General features: G+C 48.9%; 1 protein-coding gene across 2 annotated transcripts in view; it reads right to left on the bottom strand.

Moving 5' to 3' along the window:
- Window positions 1-6,255: 6,255 nt before the first annotated feature.
- The window catches only part of DLK1 (delta like non-canonical Notch ligand 1), a 58,946-nt gene continuing 45,838 nt past the window's right edge, over window positions 6,256-19,363 (bottom strand). For both annotated transcript variants that reach the window (XM_073610270.1, XM_073610269.1), the window contains 2 exons: window positions 9,447-9,588; window positions 6,256-7,356 (listed from right to left, as the gene is read on the bottom strand). In XM_073610270.1, the coding sequence (XP_073466371.1) occupies window positions 6,639-7,356; window positions 9,447-9,588 (860 nt within the window). In that variant the 3' untranslated portion in view covers window positions 6,256-6,638. The remainder of the gene's footprint in view (window positions 7,357-9,446; window positions 9,589-19,363) is intronic.

Genomic DNA, 19,363 nt, shown 5'->3' with positions numbered 1-19,363 from the left:
TAGAAGGTGGCTGCCATGGTCTGGCTCTGTAGATCAGTGCCCATTCCAGTGTAGAGCACAATGACCTGCAAACACCAATAAGCAATTTTGAGAGTTGGCAACCTTAAGCAGTCAGGATATGCCAGTCCCACACCAAGCCCTATCAGTGATCATTCTCTACCACCAGACACCATTGATCCAGGGTGGGGACACCCACGAGTACTCTTGTTGAAGGAGATTTGGGTCTTCAACATGAGCCAAGAACTGTGACAGCCGCGGTCTCCAAGAGCTGAATGGAGACTGTTGGTGACCCCCGAATACCAGACTTCACCCAGAGCTTACACGAGCAGACTGACCCTTTGATTGAACTTTCATTCAGATTATTATTAATTATGATTTACTCTTCAGTGGCCCAGTTTAAGACTAGAAGCTCCCCTCTTCTTACAACTCTTAGGACCTTTTTATGCAGCAACACCATAGGAGAGGAAGGCAGTGCAGAGGAGACATCACATTTTAGGGTCCTGTCCGTGTGGATAACATTCTATGTCTGACACAAATGGCTCATCTACAAAATGGACTGAAACTGGGAGGTGTCTCCCCCCTCCCCCATCCTCCCACCCCAATCCATTCAGAAGAACCTATACACTACTTTGTGTTTGTGTCAGAGTGGGGGTACCGATCGATGGCTGCAGGTTTAGGTCATGTCCGACCATTCTTTTACAGTCAACTCCAGCTTAGGTTACATTTTTGTTGGTTTGGATAGAATGGAGGAGAGTTACAAATTCCATATGTTGTTGTTTTTTTTCTGCTTGTGACCCCCATTGGAGAGAATCTTTCTGACTTCTTGTCCTTGTGAAGAAATGGGGGGCACTTACCTCTCAATGTTCTGATAGGAAAGAGGGACAACTTCCAGCACAAAATATACAGGATGAAGACACACCCTTACCACACCCCCAATTACGAAGGTCTTGAATAATTAGCTAAAGTGTTTTTTTTACATCTACTTTTCCTTTGTAAGTAAAACTAAATGCAATCATTTAGACGTTGGATGGGAGTGTAGCCCCGGTCCACAGCACCAGCATTGGAACAGTCAAACGGACTGGGCTGTCACTGGTGGAAAAGACATTGTATCTGTAGAAGGATACATCTATATATACCGCAACAATTACACACGATCCTCACACCTCATATGCTCTCTAATAGGACGAAACGCGTTGGGTGAATCGTTGCAATTGCCTACATTTTATTAACAAGCTTGTTTTTATTGGATTTGCTGTAAGTGTAAACCCCCCTTTTATTGATAAACTTATTATACAGAGTCACACTATGTGCGGTTATCTGTTTTTCATGCATATCACCATGGATTACTACAACATCTAACGCGATTTATCGCACACTTTGAAGTTTGTTTCCTTGATGCTTGAAACACTGTGCTCAATATCTGGTGGGGTTCCTTGTCCAAGGGTTGTTCCTGTTGCGGTGGGATCCGCTGAGTCTGCCTGTTTGACCCACATGTTGTATGGTACATGCCGGGTCTGGTAAACGTGACAACCTTATCACTTTAATGGCACCTTTAAGAACCAAGTTGAACAAAAAGGACTTTCACATATTTATTTCATTTCTAAGATAGACTTTTGATATTATCTGGTTGATTCATTTTTTCACTCCATATTTTTCACTGTTGCTTTCCGGCATACTGGTTGTTTTTTTTTCATTATTTTTTGATCAATGTATGTTTTTCATCTAATCACGATTTAGCGCCACGCTATTGTTTTGTTATGTCACCGGTGTTGACCAGGCCACCCGCACAGCTTCTTCTCTTCTCCCAGGACTCCAGTGGGCGTGTAGACAGGTGCAGTCTGTTTTCTTCACTGCAGGTGGCGCTCAACCACATCAGCAGTGCAGAGGGTGAGAAAGTCAAGAGGAACATGGTTCATCTATGGTTTCCTAGGTCCCTGGGGCAGCGATCCAGTTGGATGTTGACAGCCCATGTGACCCTAGCGGTCATCCTGGGCTAGCCAAAGTCTACTTAAGACCCTGGCTCCTGGGTTTGGCATGCATTTAGTTTGTGGATAGTGTAGGGACAGGTTACCCATCTGTCAGGGACAATATTAGCAGCAGGGAAAGGTTCCAGATGAGTAGGGAAGGCATAGGGATCCGCCACACTTTCTGGAAACCTCCCCACTTGGGCTTGGACTGGCCAGGCCACATTCTGCCCCTCAAGATAGACGCTGTCAGCTGGGCTGAAACCTGTTCCACTACATGCTGCTGTCATCTGGGAGGGTTCCTGGTTAGGCTTCCTTCCACTTGTTGTGAACTGTTTTACTTGGACTTCAATACAAGTCCTTTCAACTGCATCTAGATTGAGTGTTTGTTATTGCCACTGCACCACGTTGCAGCCACCCACAAGTGCAGGAACAACCATGTAGGGTGAAGAGGAGGGGAGGAAGAGGGCCACAGGATGTTTTGGCAGAGCTGTGTTTGCAGTCCACCCACTATCTGAGTACAGAGGAGACCAGTGAATGGTCACAGGGTGGCTGGGCAAGGAGAGGGACAAAGACTTCTGGGAGCCACATGGAACTAGGGGGGATGTGGTCCGCAGGAGACAGTCCCTATGAAGCCAAGTCCTGGATGGGACTACAAGTCCCAGGAAGAGAGGGTGCTGCAAAGGAGGAAAAGGAAAGAGAAGACTGGGGTTTGGGGCAGTCTCACCTGGAAAGTAAGAGTTGATGAGTGTAGGGTGTTGCTGAGTTAGAGGCACTGCCTGCTGTGGCTGTTCACTGGAAGGAGACTGGGCTGCCACATTTGCATGAAGGTTACTGGTTCATTACTGGGTCCAAAGACGCCACCAACACCATCAGTTCTGGACTCCAGTGACCAGGAGAAGGTTTAATTACAGACTGCATAGTGGTGAGAGGCCTTGACCACAACTCATTACCCACTTCCCAGGGACAGTGTCACTTTACCTTTGGATACAGTTTGGGAACTTGCACCATGTATTATGGGATTCTGAGAGTTTTTTAATACACGAACTATGAGCCTGAACAATTAAGACTACACTGGCCTTAGGAAGGGGGTTGGAGAGACTGAAGGACCTTTCAGCTTCCACCCTCCCCCAGATCCAGGGTTCAGGTGCGGAGATACTTGGTCCTCCCATTGTTGGGGTGTTGTAAAGGTTACTTTATCTCTTATCATTTATTGCTGCCGCAGTTCTTTTCCTATTGTTACCTCAAAGGGTGTTTATCCCAAATAAATCCTCCTTCCTCAGCCTTGGTGTGTCAGAGGGTGTGGCATTACCGGAAGGGTCATTGTCATCCTGGATCGGTAAACCTATCCATCAATGGTTCCTTCAGGTGGTTTAGTGTAATATAATTTTTTTTTTGAAACAGTAGATGTATAAATCCATACTGACCATAAGAGGGACAACTGAGAAGGAAAGGGAAACAGAGGGATTTGGTACCAAAGAAGGGCAGTCCCTTCAAATTAGAGATAATTGGGTGCTCTGGGGTAACGGTGGTCACCGGGACAGGAAAGCACAGAGGGCAATAAACACATTGTCAGGAGTTGTAACTCTTCCCCATTCTCTACCCTAATTGAGTTTTTGTTAGTCTCCTCATTGGAGAGATTTTCCATCATTTCCTTTTTGTTCTGACTGGAAGTCAAGGGAAATTTCCTCAATAGGGTTACAGGTGGCAACTAAAAGTTGTCAGAGGCTCTAATCGTAGTTACATAGCAGGTGGGGGTTGAAAAAAGACTCAAGTCCAAAGTATGTGTGTGATTATATGTCAGTATTACATTGTATATCCCTGTATATTGCGGTCATTCAGGTGATTATCTAATAGTTTCTTGAAGCTATCAATGCTCCCCGCTGAGACCACCGCCTGTGGAAGGGAATTCCACATCCTTGCCGCTCTTACAGTAAAGAACCCTCTACGTAGTTTAAGGTTAAACCTCTTTTCTTCTAATTGTAATGAGTGGCCATGAGTCTTATTAAACTCTCCTATGTGATAAAGTTTTAACCCTATTGTGGGGTCACCAGTCCGGTATTTGTATATTGTGGGGTCACCAGTCCGGTATTTATATATTGTGGGGTCACCAGTCCGGTATTTGTATATTGTGGGGTCACCAGTCCAGTATTTATATATTGTGGGGTCACCAGTCTGGTATTTGTATATTGTGGGGTCACCAGTCCGGTATTTATATATTGTGGGGTCACCAGTCCGGTATTTATATATTGTGGGGTCACCAGTCCGGTATTTATATATTGTGGGGTCACCAGTCCGGTATTTGTATATTGTGGGGTCACCAGTCCGGTATTTATATATTGTGGGGTCACCAGTCCGGTATTTATATATTGTGGGGTCACCAGTCCGGTATTTGTATATTGTGGGGTCACCAGTCCGGTATTTATATATTGTGGGGTCACCAGTCCGGTATTTGTATATTGTGGGGTCACCAGTCCGGTATTTGTATATTGTGGGGTCACCAGTCCGGTATTTATATATTGTGGGGTCACCAGTCTGGTATTTGTATATTGTGGGGTCACCAGTCCGGTATTTATATATTGTGGGGTCATCAGTCCGGTATTTATATATTGTGGGGTCACCAGTCCGGTATTTATATAATGAAATCATATCCCCTCTCAAGCGTCTCTTCTCCAGAGAGAATAAGTTCAGAGCTCACAACCTTTCCTCATAACTAAGATCCTCCAGACCCTTTATTAGCTTTGTTGCCCTTCTTTGTACTCGCTCCATTTCCAGTACATCCTTCCTGAGGACTGGTGCCCAGAACTGGACAGCATACTCCAGGTGCGGCCGGACCAGAGTCTTGTAGAGCGGGAGAATTATCGTTTTATCTCTGGAGTTGATCCCCTTTTTAATGCCAATATTCTGTTTGCTTTGTTAGCAGCAGCTTGGCATTGCATGTCATTGCTGAGCCTATCATCTACTAGGACCCCCAGGTCCTTTTCCATCCTAGATTCCCCCAGAGGTTCTCCCCCCAGTCTATAGATTGCATTCAGATTTTTACCACCCAAATTCATTATTTTACATTTTTCTACATTGAACCTCATTTGCCATGTAGTCGCCCCTCCCCCATTAATTTGTTCAGATCTTCTTGCAAGATTTCCACATCCTGCGGAGAAGTTATTGCCCTGCTTAGCTTAGTATTGTCTGCAAATACAGAGATTGAACTGTTTATCCCATCCTCCAGATCGTTTATAAACAAATTAAATAGGATTGGTCCCAGCACAGAACCCTGGGGGACCCCACTACCCACCCCTGACCATTCTGAGTACTCCCCATTTATCACCACCCTCTGAACTCACCCTTGTAGCCAGTTTTCAATCCATGTACTCACCCTATGGTCCATGCCAACGCACCTTATTTTGTACAGTAAACGTTTATGGGGAACTGTGTCAAATGCTTTTGTAAAATCCAGATACACCACGTCTACGGGCCTTCCTTTATCTAGATGGCAACTCACCTCCTCATAGAAGGTTAATAGATTGGTTTGGCAAGAACGATTCTTCATGAATCCATGCTGATTACTGCTAATGATATCGTTCTTATTACTAAAATCTTGTATATAGTCCCTTATCATCCCCTCCAAGAGTTTACATACTATTGATGTTAGGCTAACTGGTCTGTAATTCCCAGGGATGTATTTTGGGCCCTTTTTAAATATTGGTGCTACATTTTCTCCAATCAGCTGGTACCATTCCAGTCAGTAAAAATTAGGAACAACGGTCTGACAATCACCTGACTGAGTTCCCTAAGTACCCTCGGATGCAAGCCATCTGGTCCCGGTGATTTATTAATGTTAAGTTTCTCAAGTCTAATTTTAATTCCATCCTCTGTTAACCATGTAAGTGCTTCCTGTGTTGTGTCATGAGGATAAACACGGCAGTTTTGGTTACTGAAGCCCCCTGATTCACTCGTGAAGACTGAGGAGAAGAATAAATTCAATACCTTTGCCATCTCCCCATCCTTTGTAACCAGATGTCCTTCCTCATTCTTTATGGGGCCAATATGGTCTGTCCTCCCTTTTTTTACTGTTTATATACTTAAAGAATGTTTTTGCTTTCCTCCGCTATGTGTCTTTCATGTTCTATCTTAGCTGCCCTAATTGCACCCTTACATATCTTGTTGCATTCTTTGTAAAGTCTGAAAGCTGATGATGATCCCTGAACCTATTTTTTTGAAGGCCTTCTCCTTTGCTTTTTATGCATTTTTACATTGGAGTTAAGCCATCCTGGACTTTTGTTTGCTCTTTTAAATTTATTTCCCAGTGAGATGCGTTGGCTAATGCCCTTATTTAATATGCTCTTAAAGCAAACCCATCTCTCCTCCATGTTCTTTGTTTCTAAGATTTTATCCCAATTCATGCCTTCTAGCAAGGTTCGTAGTTTAGGGAAGTTGTCTCTTTTGAAATTCAGTGTCCTTGTGTCATTCTCCACTCTATCCACAATGAAAAAATAAAAAACATTGAAGAAGGTATTAACTGGTCACACACCACTATCATCTGAAAATATCCATTTTGGCCGACCTCGCCCTTCCCCCAATACACTAATATTGTTCCACGTACAAAGTCCGGCAGTCAAAGAGATGAAGATGAAAACATGAAAACATCAAGTAACAAAGACAGTTCCACGTTCCCTCCTATATCGTAGTGTAACTCCTGCTGTAGTTTGCTATTTTCACCTTTTCAGGAAAAATTATTTTGACGTCATTTCCGTTCTCTCGGCTCGCTTTCATGTAAAAATCTTTCTTCTTGCGAATTAAGTGCCTGTACTTTGCATTGGCCAACCACGTTTCACATTTAGAGAAGAAGATAATCCCGGTGGTGATGAGGACGATAAGACAAGTGAGGAGGCCGAGGACGATGAAGCAGATGATTTGACTTCGGTTGAGTAGAGGGTCATTGTTGTGGATGGTCTCCTTCATGGTGATCTTCAGGACCTCGTGGGCTGGGTGTTGGAACCACTTTTGATGTGGCGGGAAGTTATAGCTGTGCTCATTGGTAGATAAGCTCTTACTTTTTGTAGAAAAAGCACAGGTGGCTCCTGAGTATTCTGATGGACAGGAGCATTTGAACCCATCCAGCTTCTCATAACATGTCCCACCATTGGAACAAGGGTTACTGTTACACCATGAAAGAAGTTCAGAGCAAGAACGACCACCAAACCCAGTTGGACAATGGCAGCGAAAGCCTGGGCCAATGTCTGTGCAGTTTCCTCCATTAATGCAAGGGTTGGAGCTGCAGTCATCCTTGTCTATTTCACAGTAGTCACCTGCGAAACCATCAAGACACCGGCATGAGGCATGGCCAGAAAAGCCATTGTTGTCCACACATGTCCCTCCATTCCGGCATGGAGACCTGCAGTGATATTTGAAGAACAATACAAAAATGTGAGAAAGATTGGTCACTTTTGAAACAACTTATTTAGCACATGGCTAAATGCACAGCATGTGGAACACACTTAAGTACAAGGAAGCATTTTCTGTACCCCTCTCTGATTTGTTTTCACTTTCCTACTAGGACCTTTAAGAAGGAATGGGTTACCTCCAGTCATACCTGCCCTTAACTTATTCACAAATATATATGCTCCAATATTGAGACTCTCATGGCCTCATGGACAGGAGGAAGGGAGTTGAAAGCGATATCAAGCCAAGGAGACTCGAGCCTCGTGGACAGGAGGAAGAGAGTTGGTGGAGCTATTAAGCCAAACAAAATCTGGCCTCATGAACAGGAGGATAAGAATTGGTGAAGCCATCAAGCCAAGGAAACTCCAGCCTTGTGAACAGGAGGAAGGGAGCTTGTGGAGCCATCGATCAAGCAAAGGGAACTTCAGCCTCATGGACAGGTGAAAGAGAATTGGTACAGCCATTAAGCCAAGGAACTCTGGCCTAAGGAACTTGGCAGAGCCATTAAACCAAGGAAACTCTGGCCTCATGGACAGGAGGAAGGGAGCTGGTAGAACCATAAGGCCAAGGAAACATCAGCTTCACGGACGGAAGGAAGGGAATTGGTGAAGACATCAAGCCAAGGAAACTCCAGCCTTATAGACAGGAGGAAGGGAATTTGTGGAGCCATCAAGCCAAGAAACTCTGACCTCATTGACAGGAGGAAGGGAGTTGGTGGAGCCATCAAGCCAAGGAAACTCTGGCCTCTTGGACAGGAGAAAGGGAGTTGGTGGAGACATAAAGCCAAGGAAACTTCAGCCTCATGATGGGAGTAAGGGAATTGGTGAAGTCATCAAGCCAAGGAAACTCTGGCCTCATGGACAGGAGGAAGGGAGTTGGTGAAGCCATTAAGCCAAATAAACTTCGGCCTCATGGGCAGGTGGAAGAGAACTGGTGCAGCCATCAAGCCAAGGAACTCTGGCCTCATGGACGGAAGGAAGGGAATTGGTGAAGCCTTTAAGCCAAGGAAACTCCAGCATGGTATACAGGAGGAAGGGAGTTAGTGGAGCCATCAAGCCAAGAAAATATGGCCTCATGGACAGGAGGAAGGGGGTTGGTGGAGCTATCAAGCCAAGGAAACTTCAGCCTCATAGACGGGAGTAAGGGAATTGGTGAAGTCATCAAGCCAAGGAAACTCTGGCCTCATGGACAGAAGGTAGGGAATTAGTGGAGCCATCAGGCCATGCTTCAGTGGAATAGAAATGATATTCTTATGTTTTCTGGGTTTAGTGATATGTAGCCAAAATGAATGACTGCAACTACTTGAAAGTGGTGGGGACGGTGTACACTGTGTTTTATGGCCTAACCTAGCCACGTTATGCTATGGGGCCCCATATAAGCGGATTGGAGTGTGCACACCTTGGGCATCAAGCCACAAGGAGGAGGGTGGCAAGAAAAGGCAGGCAGGAATAGGGCATTATAAGTCTCATTATGAGGAGACATCATAGATTATTCCAGATAAAATGTTAAATCATTTTCCAATGGAGCCATAATTATTTTAGAATTTCTGTGATGAATGAATGGAGGATGAAAAAAACACAACTTTGCAGAGATTTCCTCTTTCGCACTTCCTGTTACATCTCTGGGGCAAGAAAAGTAAAAGGGCAGAGACAGCCAATCATAAACTGGCGTTGAACCCAATCTAAACTTAAAAAAAGAAGTATAGGCTTTAAATAAATCATACATATACTATACAATCACTTATATCGGTCCATTTAGAAAAAAAAATTGCTGGACGAATGTCACAAGTATTTGCCCAGCCATGACTAGATTTCTCTATATTTTGTCAATTGTCAGCACCATCTAGTGGCCACAATGCCGAATTCTCCTGAAATGCCTCAATCAGGAAATATACCATGTTATGGCCACTAGATGGCACCAATGATCACAGGAAATAGACCTGTTAAACAAAAATACGGAGAACATTTTGTCACGGCTGGGTGAATGCTTGTGCCAATCAATCCCACCGGATCTGACCAAGAATGAAGTCAAGAAGCTCATTACCCATTTGTGATGCAGGGCCCAATTTTAACCAGACAGTTTTTCCCGGTGAAGCCTGGAGCGCAGAGACAAATATATCCGCCGTCACCCGTCTCAATGCAGGTGGAGTTGCTGGAACATGGGTAAGCCGCACACGGGTGGACGTCTGTGGAGATACAACGCACACTTGTATTCAAAATAAAGAATATTATTATTCAGTATGTCTCTGTAATATATTCCCCCCTGTCTGTAGTCAGAACTATTCCTGTTGATCCTGCCAGAAATCCAGCGAGCTTCTAACATCCTTAAGGCTTTATTCACACCTCGGAATTTTGTGAATGCACCCCAAATCGCGCCACATTTTTCCGCCTTTGGGTATGCATTCTTTGGACACGTGCATTGAATTCAATAGACTGCCCGATGTGCGACAAACGCATCAAAGTAGATCGTGTAGCTTCTCAAGTGTGGAGCTTCACGCGTTTTGGTGCATTTGTCGTGCATTTTTCCGCATGCTGTGTTTGGGGTGCCATTATAACAATGAATGGTAAGGCATGCGGGAAACCTTTTTGATGTGGGTTGACATCACATCCTCTGCTGCACTAAAATTCCAAGCAGTGGTGTCAGCCCTGCCTGACTCTTCTTTGCTGGACTACAGTCATCCTTCCCTTATGTAATTGTAGAACCCTTCTAGATACAGTGACTTGAAAAAGTATTCATACCCCTTGACATTCCCCACATTTTGTCATTTTACAACCAAAAACATAAATGTATTTTATTTGGATTTTGTGTGATAGACCAACACAAAGTGTCACATAATTGTGAAGTGGAAGGAAAATGATAAATGATACAAATAAATATGTGAAAAGTGTGGGGGGGGAGGGGTTGTATTCAGCCCCCTTTACTCTGATACCCCTAACTAAAATCTAGAGGAACCAATTGTCTTCAGAAGTCATCTAATTAGTAAATAGAGTCCACCTGTGTGTCATTTAATCTCAGTATAAATACAGCTGTTCTGTGAAGCCCTCAGAGGTTTGTTAGAGAACCTTTAGTGAACAAACAGCATCATGAAGGCCAAGGAACACACCAGACAGGTCAGGGATAAAGTTCTGGGGAAGTATAAAGCAGGGTTAGGTTATAAAAAGATCTCCCAAGCTTTGAACATCTCACGGAGATCTGTTCAATCCATCATCAGAAAATGGAAAGAGTATGACACAACTGCAAACCTACCAAGACACGGCCGTCCACCTAAACTGACCGGCCGGGCAAGGAGAACATTCATCAGAGAAGAGCCAAGAGGTCCATGGTAACTCTGGAGGAGCTGCAGAGATCCACAGCTCAGGTGGGAGAATCTGTCCACAGGACAACTATTAGTCGTGTTCTCCACAAATCTGCCCTTTATGGAAGAGTGACAAGAAGAAAGACATTGGTGAAAGAAAGTCATAAGAAGTCCTGTTTGTGAGAAGCCATGTGGAGGACACAGCAAACATGTGGAAGTAGGTGATCTGGTCAGAGGAGACCAAAATTCAACTTTATGGCCTAAAAGTAAAACGCTATGTGTGGGGAAAACTAACACTGCACATCACCCTGAACACACCATCCCCACCGTGAAACATGGTGGTGGCAGCATCATGTGGTGGGGATGGTTTTCTTCAGCAGGGACAGGGAAGCTGGTCAGAGTTGATGGGAAGATGGATGGAGACAAATACAGGACAATCTTAGAAGAAAACCTGTTAGAGTCTACAAAAGACTTGAGACTGGGGCGGAGGTTCACCTTCCAGCAGGACAACGACCCGAAACATCCAGCCAGAGCTACAATGGAATGGTTTAGATCAAAGCATATTCATGTGTTAGAATGGCCCAGTCACAGTCCAGACCTAAATCACATTGAGAATCTGTGGCAAGACTTGAAAATTGCTGTTCACAGACGTTCTCCATCCAATCTGACAGAGCTTGAGATATTTTACAAAGAAGAATGGGCAGAAATGTCCTCTCTAGATGTGCAAAGCTGGTAGAGACATCCCCAAAAAGACTTGTAGAGAAAGGGGGTTCTACAAAGTATTGACTCCGGGGGGCGCCATACAAATGTACCCCCCCCACACTTTTCACATATTTATTTGTATCATTTATCATTTTCCTTCCACTTCACAATTATGTGACACTTTGTGTTGGTCTATCACATAAAATCCCAATAAAATACATTTATGTTTTTGGTTGTAACAAAATGTGGAGAATTTCAAGGGGTATGAATACTTTTTCAAGGCACTGTAGGGTAGGTGCTTAGGTTAGGTAAATGTAGTTGCTAGTTCACTGTAATCGGCGGAGCTGCTTGTGGTTGTTCTGTTTCACTGGCTGCGGGAATAACTGCCTCCTCCTGTTTTTCCATAAATATTCTGGAAGATAGTAGGCTAGGAAAGTCAAATCAGCAGCTGAATATTTCTACAGCCAATCCCTGGGGGGAAGTGCCCAGATGGTGGCTGGAAAGGAGCATAAATACTCTGAGATGGGGAGCAGATGGGTTCTTGTCCTAGAGGAGGAAATTCTACCCCTCCTGGGCAGGCTTGCCATGTGTCTTCTGTCCATGGAGGTCCCAGCTAGGTTAGCTGAGGGGTCTATTCTGCTAAAAGATGCTGTGGTTGACTGAGGGACCTTTGTCTGGGGATCTGGTCTGGTATCACAGGAGAAGTGTCTGGAAGGAGGTGTCCGTCTACCTGAGGACATCTGTGAGTGGATTCAGAGATCCCCGAGACTGTGTGATTCTGTTATCCCTCATAGAGGAAGCATTGCTCATAGAGCACATTGTCCTGGTAGAGCTCAGTCCACTAACTGCTTTTGCAAGGACTCTCCTCACAATAATAGGAGGAATATTGGTGTCCTCAAGTTGCTACTAGAGTTACCAGGGTCTCCCACCACAGTTACCCAACTCCTATCCAAATTCTGCAATAAAGCATCAGAAAAGCAAACTCCTAGACTGAGCCAAGGGAGTGACTGTGTCCCTGGCTGTGGGTGCAACTACAAGAAAAGACTCTAGGGACCTTAAACTGTGGTCTCCTGCGGGACTGAGAGCTACATAATAGAGATGAGGAGAGGGGGAGGTGTTCTGTGGTCCAGCAGGGGAGAAGCCAGGCAGGGCTGGTACAGCAGAGGCAGCAATGAGTGTCGTCATACATTCCGAATGAAAGAAGCATTTTTTATTCCTGGTTTTATGTGGGTTGATGGCCGGCGGGGTTGGGGCCTAATGTAATCAGCGGGCCGCCTTCGTTCATCTTTGTGCGGGATCCTCAAATTCTGCAGATTCTGGGAAGAGGAGGTGAAATAATTACAGTAACGGGGGAGGGTCAGATTAAGAAAATAATGGAAGATTTAAAAAAGTAAATTTTTTTTAATATCAGTAAATGATAAAATGTTTTGCGCGGCAGCGATACGTTTTATACCCAAATTTATAACAAGTTCACAACCAACAAGCACAGGCTGAGAATTGCACCTCAGAGAATCAGAAGACAAAGATAAGACAAGACAATCGATTCATATCAGGAAGAACAAGAACATTTCCAGAACTCCGGGGACCAATCCTGACAGCGGGATTATCACTGGAGAAGAGCGATAATAAGGAACTGTGAAAGTCAATGTATTATCCTGTCTGTACACCGGGGGGAGCTGTTGTCATTCTTTTGTTATAGGAGTCAATGAAATTAAAAGGAGTAAAGCGATCGCCTCTCTTTAAATGTATTATATATGCTCCAAACTAAGGGCCCAGTTTACTTCTGAGCTCAGGGCCACAAAACACTCAACATTAAAGGGGAACTCTACTTTTGTGGAAAAACAAAAATAACACAAAAAATAAAATATATCATATATAATTGCTACATAAGTCGGGTGTGGGGCCATAAGTCTGCCTTCAGGGCCAGGCACTCGCACCCACCCGGCTCCATGTCTGTGCAGCTTCTCCATCCCAATTCACATGAATAGGATTGCCTGCACACGGGTGCATGGAACAATTCGGTGAAGGAGGTCCAATGCGTGGCGGGTCAGAAATGAGGCGTGGCGGGTCAGTAATGAGGCGTGGCGGGTCAGTAATGGGGCGTGGCAGGTCAGTAATGAGGCGTGGCAGGTCAGTAATGAGGCGCTCTATTGTTGGGTAATATTAGTATTGTTGTAGAGATTTTTATTAATGTATGTTGTCAGACTCCCCCTAGTGTCAGTTTTGCTGTAATGCGCTCATGTGAGGGTATTCAAATCACACATACGGAAGTTGGCGGAAGACCATTGGCTGCGGAAACCTCCCCGTGGACACGGCGGTTCTGTTTGCTCTTTTAGGGATGATCGTTTATGCCTCACCAAGGGACTGGCCACCTCATGGCGATCGCATTTAAACTCCTAAGTAAGCAGATCTGCGTACATGGGAACCATAGTATAACCATACAGAGTGATGGCCCACTGAGCCATGATAGAGTACGGCTCACATGGTTGGTAGTGGTGGGAATGTGCACACGATCGTGTTTGGAACCGTGTACTCGCTGCATGGTTTTGCACACGAACGTTTGCACATGTCACTACTGCATTTCTATTTGAATATATACATGTGTGTGATTGGATCTTTTGAATGAATACAAGTGTCTGATTGGCTGAAGTCAGCACCCTCTTGTTATTCATGTATTTAGTATAAATAAAAGCAGCCTGGCTATTTCTCTTCAGGATTATACTGAGCTCGAGGTGATGCCAGCATCTGTTTGTGTTACTGGGAGAGATAAACGAGCTTTCCCCGCATTACATAAGAGAGCCGTATTTGTGCTTCTAAGTGTAAAGAAATGATATGCTGAAAGGGAGAAGCTTAGAATTTCCCTGACAGTATTCATCAACTACCCTGACCAGTTCTGCACCTCAGATCGGTAGTGAAGCTACGGCTCAGATCAATAGCAAAGGAACGTCTCCGATCGTAGAGAAGGCACAACTCAGATCAGTAGGGAGGATACGGCTCGGATCGATAGTGAAGGAACGGCTCGGATCGGTAGTGAGGGAATGGCTCGGATCGGTGGTGAGGGTAAGGCTCGGATCGGTGGTGAGGGTACGGCTCGGATCGATAGTGAGGGAATGGCTCGGATCGGTAGTGAGGGAACGGCTCAGATCAGTAGTGAGGGTACGGCTCGGATCGGTGGTGAGGGTACGGCTCGGATCGATAGTGAGGGAATGGCTCGGATCGGTAGTGAGGGAACGGCTCGGATCGGTGGTGAGGGTATGGCTCGGATTGGTAGTGAGGGAACAGCTCGGATCGGTAGTGAGGGTACGGCTCGGATCGGTAGTGAGGGTACGGCTCGGATCGGTAGTGAGGGTACGGCTCAGATCGGCGGTGAGGGTACGGCTCGGATCGGTGGTGAAGGTACGGCTCGGATCTGTGGTGGTGGGTACAGCTCGGATCGGTAGTGAGGGTACGGCTTGGATCAGTAGTGAGGGAACGGCTCGGATCGGTAGTGAGGGTATGGCTCAGATCGGTAGTGAGGGTATGGCTCGGATTGGTAGTGAGGGTACGGCTCGGATCGGTAGTGAGGGTACGGCTCGGATCGGTGGTGAGGGTACGGCTCGGATCGGTAGTGAGGGTATGGCTCGGATTGGTAGTGAGGGAACGGCTCGGATCGGTAGTGAGGGTACGGCTCGGATTGGTAGTGAGGGTATGGCTCGGATTGGTAGTGAGGGAACGGCTCTGATCGGTAGTGAGGGTATGGCTCGGATCGGTAGTGAGGGTATGGCTCGGATTAGTAGTGAGGGAACGGCTCGGATCGGTAGTGAGGGTACGGCTCGGATCGGTGGTGAGGGTATGGCTCGGATTGGTGGTGAGGGTATGGCTCGGATTGGTAGTAAGGGAACGGCTCGGATCGGTAGTGAGGGTACGGTTCGGATCGGTAGTGAGGGTACGGTTCGGATCGGTAGTGAGGGTACGGCTCGGATCGGTGGTGAGGGTACGGCTCGGATCGGTGGTGAGGGTACGGCTTGGATAGGTAGAGAGGGTTCGGATCGGTGGTGAGGGTACGGCTCGGATCGGTGGTGAGGGTACGGCTCGGATCGGTGGTGAGGGTTCGGTTTGGATCGGTGGTGAGGGTACGGTTCGGATCGGTGGTGAGGGTACGGTTCGGATCGGTAGTGAGGGTACGGTTCGGATCGGTAGTGAGAGTACGGCTCGGATCGGTAGTGAGGGTACGGCTCGGACCGGTGGTGAGGGCACGGCTCGGATCGGTGGTGAGGGTTCGGTTCGGATCGGTGGTGAGGGTACGGTTCGGATCGGTAGTGAGGATACGGTTCGGATCGGTGGTGAGGGTACGGCTCGGACCGGTGGGGAGGGTACGGCTCGGACCGGTGGTGAGGGCACGGCTCGGATCGGTGGTGAGGGCACGGCTCGGATCGGTGGTTAGGGCACGGCTAGGATCGGTGGTGAGGGTACGGCTCGGATCGGTGGTGAGGGCACGGCTTGGATCGGTGGTGAGGGTACGGCTCGGATCGGTGGTGAGGGTACGGTTCGGATTGGTGGTGAGGGTACGGCTCGGATCGGTGGTGAGGGTACGGCTCGGATCGGTGGTGAGGGTACGGCTCGGATCAGTGGTGAGGGTACGGTTCGGATCGGTGATGAGGGTACGATTCGGATCGGTAGTGAGGGTACGGTTCGGATCGGTAGTGAGGGTACAGCTCGGATGGGTAGTGAGGGTACGGCTCGGACCGGAAGTGAGGGCACGGCTCGGATCGTTAGTGAGGGAACGGCTCAGATCGATAGTGAGGGAATGGCTCGGATCGGTAGTGAGGAACGGCTCGGATCGGTGGTGAGGGTATGGCTCGGATTGGTAGTGAGGGAACAGCTCGGATCGGTAGTGAGGGTACGGCTCGGATCGGTAGTGAGGGTACGGCTCGGATCGGTAGTGAGGGTACGGCTCGGATCGGTGGTGAGGGTACAGCTCGGATCGGTGGTGAAGGTACGGCTCGGATCGGTGGTGAGGGTACAGCTCGGATCGGTAGTGAGGGTACGGCTTGGATCAGTAGTGAGGGAACGGCTCGGATCGGTAGTGAGGGTATGGCTCGGATCGGTAGTGAGGGTATGGCTCGGATTGGTAGTGAGGGTACGGCTCGGATCGGTAGTGAGGGTACGGCTCGGATCGGTGGTGAGGGTACGGCTCGGATCGGTAGTGAGGGTATGGCTCGGATTGGTAGTGAGGGAACGGCTCGGATCGGTAGTGAGGGTACGGCTCGGATTGGTAGTGAGGGTATGGCTCGGGTTGGTAGTGAGGGAACGGCTCGGATCGGTGGTGAGGGTACGGCTTGGATAGGTAGAGAGGGTTCGGATCGGTGGTGAGGGTACGGCTCGGATCGGTGGTGAGGGTACGGCTCGGATCGGTGGTGAGGGTTCGGTTTGGATCGGTGGTGAGGGTACGGTTCGGATCGGTGGTGAGGGTACGGTTCAGATCGGTAGTGAGGGTACGGTTCGGATCGGTAGTGAGGGTACGGCTCGGATCGGTAGTGAGGGTACGGCTCGGACCGGTGGTGAGGGCACGGCTCGGATCGGTGGTGAGGGTTCGGTTCGGATCGGTGGTGAGGGTACGGTTCGGATCGGTAGTGAGGGTATGGTTCGGATCGGTGGTGAGGGTACGGCTCGGACCGGTGGGGAGGGTACGGCTCGGACCGGTGGTGAGGGCACGGCTCGGATCGGTGGTGAGGGCACGGCTCGGATCGGTGGTTAGGGCACGGCTAGGATCGGTGGTGAGGGTACGGCTCGGATCGGTGGTGAGGGCACGGCTTGGATCGGTGGTGAGGGTACGGCTCGGATCGGTGGTGAGGGTACGGTTCGGATTGGTGGTGAGGGTACGGCTCGGATCGGTGGTGAGGGTACGGCTCGGATCGGTGGTGAGGGTACGGCTCGGATCAGTGGTGAGGGTACGGTTCGGATCGGTGATGAGGGTACGGCTCGGATCGGTAGTGAGGGTACGGCTCGGATCGGTAGTGAGGGTACGGCTCGGATCGGTGGTGAGGGTACGGCTCGGATCGGTGGTGAAGGTACGGCTCGGATCGGTGGTGAGGGTACAGCTTGGATCGGTAGTGAGGGTACGGCTTGGATCAGTAGTGAGGGAACGGCTCGGATCGGTAGTGAGGGTATGGCTCGGATCGGTAGTGAGGGTATGGCTCGGATTGGTAGTGAGGGTACGGCTCGGATCGGTAGTGAGGGTACGGCTCGGATCGGTGGTGAGGGTACGGCTCGGATCGGTAGTGAGGGTATGGCTCGGATTGGTAGTGAGGGAACGGCTCGGATCGGTAGTGAGGGTACGGCTCGGATTGGTAGTGAGGGTATGGCTCGGGTTGGTAGTGAGGGAACGGCTCTGATCGGTAGTGAGGGTATGGCTCGGATCGGTAGTGAGGGTATGGCTCGGATTAGTAGTGAGGTAACGGCTCGGATCGGTAGTGAGGGTATGGCTCGGATTGGTGGTGAGGGTATGGCTCGGATTGGTAGTGAGGGAACGGCTCAGATCGGTAGTGAGGGTACGGTTCGGATCGGTAGTGAGGGTACGGTTCGGATCGGTAGTGAGGGTACGGCTCGGATCGGTGGTGAGGGTACGGCTCGGATCGGTGGTGAGGGTACGGCTTGGATAGGTAGAGAGGGTTCGGATCGGTGGTGAGGGTACGGCTCGGATCGGTGGTGAGGGTACGGCTCGGATCGGTGGTGAGGGTTCGGTTTGGATCGGTGGTGAGGGTACGGTTCGGATTGGTGGTGAGGGTACGGTTCGGATCGGTAGTGAGGGTACAGTTCGGATCGGTAGTTAGGGTACGGCTCGGATCGGTAGTGAGGGTACGGCTCGGACCGGTGGTGAGGGCACGGCTCGGATCGGTGGTGAGGGTTCGGTTCGGATCGGTGGTGAGGGTACGGTTCGGATCGGTAGTGAGGGTACGGTTCGGATCGGTGGTGAGGGTACGGCTCGGACCGGTGGGGAGGGTACGGCTCGGACCGGTGGTGAGGGCACGGCTCGGATCGGTGGTGAGGGCACGGCTCGGATCGGTGGTTAGGGCACGGCTAGGATCGGTGGTGAGGGTACGGCTCGGATCGGTGGTGAGGGCACGGCTTGGATCGGTGGTGAGGGTACGGCTCGGATCGGTGGTGAGGGTACGGTTCGGATTGGTGGTGAGGGTACGGCTCGGATCGGTGGTGAGGGTACGGCTCGGATCGGTGGTGAGGGTACGGCTCGGATCAGTGGTGAGGGTACGGTTCGGATCGGTGATGAGGGTACGATTCGGATCGGTAGTGAGGGTACGGTTCGGATCGGTAGTGAGGGTACGGCTCGGACCGGTAGTGAGGGCACGGCTCGGATCGTTAGTGAGGGAACGGCTCAGATCGATAGTGAGGGAATGGCTCGGATCGGTAGTGAGGGAACGGCTCGGATCGGTGGTGAGGGTATGGCTCGGATTGGTAGTGAGGGAACAGCTCGGATCGGTAGTGAGGGTACGGCTCGGATCGGTAGTGAGGGTACGGCTCGGATCGGTAGTGAGGGTACGGCTCGGATCGGTGGTGAGGGTACGGCTCGGATCGGTGGTGAAGGTACGGCTCGGATCGGTGGTGAGGGTACAGCTCGGATCGGTAGTGAGGGTACGGCTTGGATCAGTAGTGAGGGAACGGCTCAGATCGGTAGTGAGGGTATGGCTCGGATCGGTAGTGAGGGTATGGCTCGGATTGGTAGTGAGGGTACGGCTCGGATCGGTAGTGAGGGTACGGCTCGGATCGGTGGTGAGGGTACGGCTCGGATCGGTAGTGAGGGTATGGCTCGGATTGGTAGTGAGGGAACGGCTCGGATCGGTAGTGAGGGTACGGCTCGGATTGGTAGTGAGGGTATGGCTCGGGTTGGTAGTGAGGGAACGGCTCTGATCGGTAGTGAGGGTATGGCTCGGATCGGTAGTGAGGGTATGGCTCGGATTAGTAGTGA

Source organism: Aquarana catesbeiana, linkage group LG13, assembly GCF_042186555.1.
Source record: "Aquarana catesbeiana isolate 2022-GZ linkage group LG13, ASM4218655v1, whole genome shotgun sequence".
NCBI classification, from domain to species: Eukaryota; Metazoa; Chordata; class Amphibia; order Anura; family Ranidae; genus Aquarana; species Aquarana catesbeiana.
This window is presented reverse-complemented; position numbering and strand designations above follow the sequence as displayed.